At 43.0% G+C, this 2,896-nt stretch overlaps 1 protein-coding gene across 1 annotated transcript in view; it reads right to left on the reverse strand.

Annotated features, from left to right (window-relative positions):
- LOC146989223 (uncharacterized) overlaps window positions 1-2,485 on the reverse strand; it is a 4,002-nt gene extending 1,517 nt beyond the window's left edge. Inside the window, exons 1-2 of the mRNA XM_085775357.1 lie at window positions 2,476-2,485; window positions 2,343-2,384 (exon numbers count right to left, since the gene is read on the reverse strand). Of these exons, the coding sequence (XP_085631483.1) occupies window positions 2,343-2,384; window positions 2,476-2,485 (52 nt within the window). The remainder of the gene's footprint in view (window positions 1-2,342; window positions 2,385-2,475) is intronic.
- Window positions 2,486-2,896: the final 411 nt, after the last annotated feature.

Here is a 2,896-nt window from a genome sequence, read left to right on the forward strand (position 1 = left end):
CCTTTAATTGTCGGTACAAGCTATTTTTAAAACGGCGGAGCAGAGCCGTGACCTGCTCAGAGCTACGCTACGGAGGCTCATGGGATTTCTTGGTTTCCCTCATCCCTCATCCCTCACCACGCTATCTCATAGCGTGGTGAATGTGCAGGTCACAACTTGTCCACCAGAGCGTTTTGGAGATTTTGGATTGTTTATTTGACGAGTTTGATGAGGGAAACCAAGAAATCCCATGAGCCTCCGTAGCGTATGAGCAGCTCACGGCTCTCAGCCTCTGACCAGCGGTGTCACAGCAGCTCTCCACTCGTCTCTGCGACTCCACAACACATACGCACCCTGTAAACAGTAAAGTTAATCTCTTGATTATAACAGATACGACTACACACAATACACACACTGTAACACGTAATCCATCGATCCACTGATTGATTATCAAAGGCTTCAAATGCACGAACAGGAGGAGGCTCAGCAAAACAGCGGCCGTGACCGGACATGCAGATTCGCTAAATGATGCAATTATTAATCGATGGAAGTCGTATTTTGATCAACATTATGTTTCAAATTAATTATTTTACTCGTAAACCGTGTAATAATAATGTATAGTTGGTCGGTTGTTATGGAGAAATAAACCCCTTCATGTTGTATGAAACCTGTCGGCGTTTATTTCTCCATAACAACCTCCGAACTATACATTATCCCTTACTTGTCATAATGTTTATGGCAGGTGTTATGTCATGGTTATGATAGTGTTATGTCAGTCTTATGTAACACGTATAACACGTATTCAAGTAAAGTGTCACCGCCATTTTCTACTACATTGTCATCTGCTTTTCATCAGTCTTTTGCTGTTTCATTAGCCATTTCATTTGCCACTCTTGGGTATGTAATTATCTCAGTAACATCTTGATTGAACGTCTTCTTGGCACAAATGTCTACTGAGATTCAGACGATTTTGGTCAGTAGCCTACTGTATGTTCTACAACTGTGTGCTAATAGTGCAGTAAAACCTGGTGAGCAACCCTCTGCTGGACCATTTGTCAAATGCTTATTTCTCTTAATTCTGCTGTTTGTAAGCTTTATCAGCCATTTGCTGTTTCATTAGCTGTTTGTTGTCCCATTAGCTGTTTCCTATATGTTGGCTATTTACGTTAGCGCATTTCTTTTTCGTCAGCAGTTTGCTATTTCATTAGCTGTTTGCTGTGTTTTTGGTCAATTTCTGTTTTGTTAACCATTTGCTGTTTACTCAGCCGTTTGCTGTTTCGTTAGGTAGGCTGTTTCGGTAGCTTTTTTGATAGCCCTTTTGGTGTTTGTTAGCCATTTGCTGTTTCATTAGCTGCCCACGTTTGGTTACGTTCCTAGTGCAACGGTCTGACCGTAGAATGCAGCGGTGGACTAATCAGCATTAAGCCAAGACTAGCAGAATGACTGCAGGAGAGATGTAGTATAACGGAAGATGACTTCAAATATTTGTAAATTAAAACATATTATAAACAGACATACTTTTTGTAATTAATTTGGGAATACTGTAATGAAATGTTTTGACCAACAGGCGGGGCAACGCCCTCCCTGTTTACCTGTTTCATCAGCCCCTTCGCGTAAGCCCCGCCCCCTTGGTTACTGTTGCTGAGCCGGGCAAGCTTTCACTCCCAGCCGTCCTCCTAGCAATATATGGTATCGATTTCAAAGGAAATATCAGCAAATTTCTGGATAAACTGTTCTGAGATAATAGAGAGAAGAAGTCACCAAGATCATTCATAGTTTTCAGTGACATGACTCTCGCAGGAGGATAAAACATCTGTTCAACGACACGACTGGACAATGTACAGAGCAGCAGTAAGGGCCGGTCATTTTACCGTCTATCAACCCACGAAGACTTGGGTCATCTCACTGGTCATGAAACGTTGTCAAACTCTAAGTTTTTGGGCGATTGTGAACAGCTTTCGCTGCTGTTTTTTTTCTCCCACCGCTGTATCAGTCAGTGAAAGCAGTCCCTGCCTTGAGGATCCCTGGCCTAAAAGCCCAGGTAAAAGCCCTAAAAGTACAGCTGTCATTTCGGAGGTGAACATAGGTTATCCCCATATTTACACTTGCTCAAGTCGAAAAAAAAGTCCGCTTGATAAAGCAGCAATTCCCTATCAGTCATTTGCTCTTTAGTCAGCTGTTTGCCGTTTTGTTAATAATCTGCCATCGAAGCCAACCCTGTGTTCACTGCAGGAGTTGGTTGAACTCTCATCTTTATGTGCAGCTCCAGTTATTTATTTATTTTTTCCGAATAGCTACTAGTATTGTGGTGAAAGGAGTAGCTACTGTATATACATTTGTCTGTGTAGAAGTTTTGTTGTTACCTGGCGACTGCAGTCCGCTGTCGTCATGTCTACGCCGTTTGGCTGTTGAGGGTAAACACAGTGGTAAATGTAAAATCACAGCTACAACAGAACAATAACCAGAGTGTTTCCATGACGACAGACTCACACTGACCTCTGTCCATGTCTCCGTCTCTGCACCTGAGCATCACGAGCGATGTCTCTCAGTGAGCGTCGTCTCTGTCTCTGCCTCACCTGTCTGCTCTGACATCATTTTATCACCTGGGTGGAGTCTGAAGATGAAACTCAAGGAAACAGAAACCAAACAGATTCTACCTGTCCTGACCTGAACACACCCTGAGACTCCTACTCAGTTGATACGCAGGTGACAACATCAGAGACGATCAGAGAAGAGAAGTCATTAGAATCTGAACAAGAAGCTGCTTCACAAAGATCTTGATGAAGAAAACGCAGCATTAGCCTTTAGCTGCCAGCTATTATCTAAAGTCCATCCCAGCTGTTGAATGAGAGCAGGACTCACCTTGAAAGGTCACCTGTCCATCACAGGGACAAACAACTTCATCTTCAAATACGCA

Source organism: Trachurus japonicus, chromosome 4 (genome assembly GCF_045865225.1).
Source record: "Trachurus japonicus isolate A0001 chromosome 4, Traja_1.0".
NCBI classification, from domain to species: domain Eukaryota; kingdom Metazoa; phylum Chordata; class Actinopteri; order Carangiformes; family Carangidae; genus Trachurus; species Trachurus japonicus.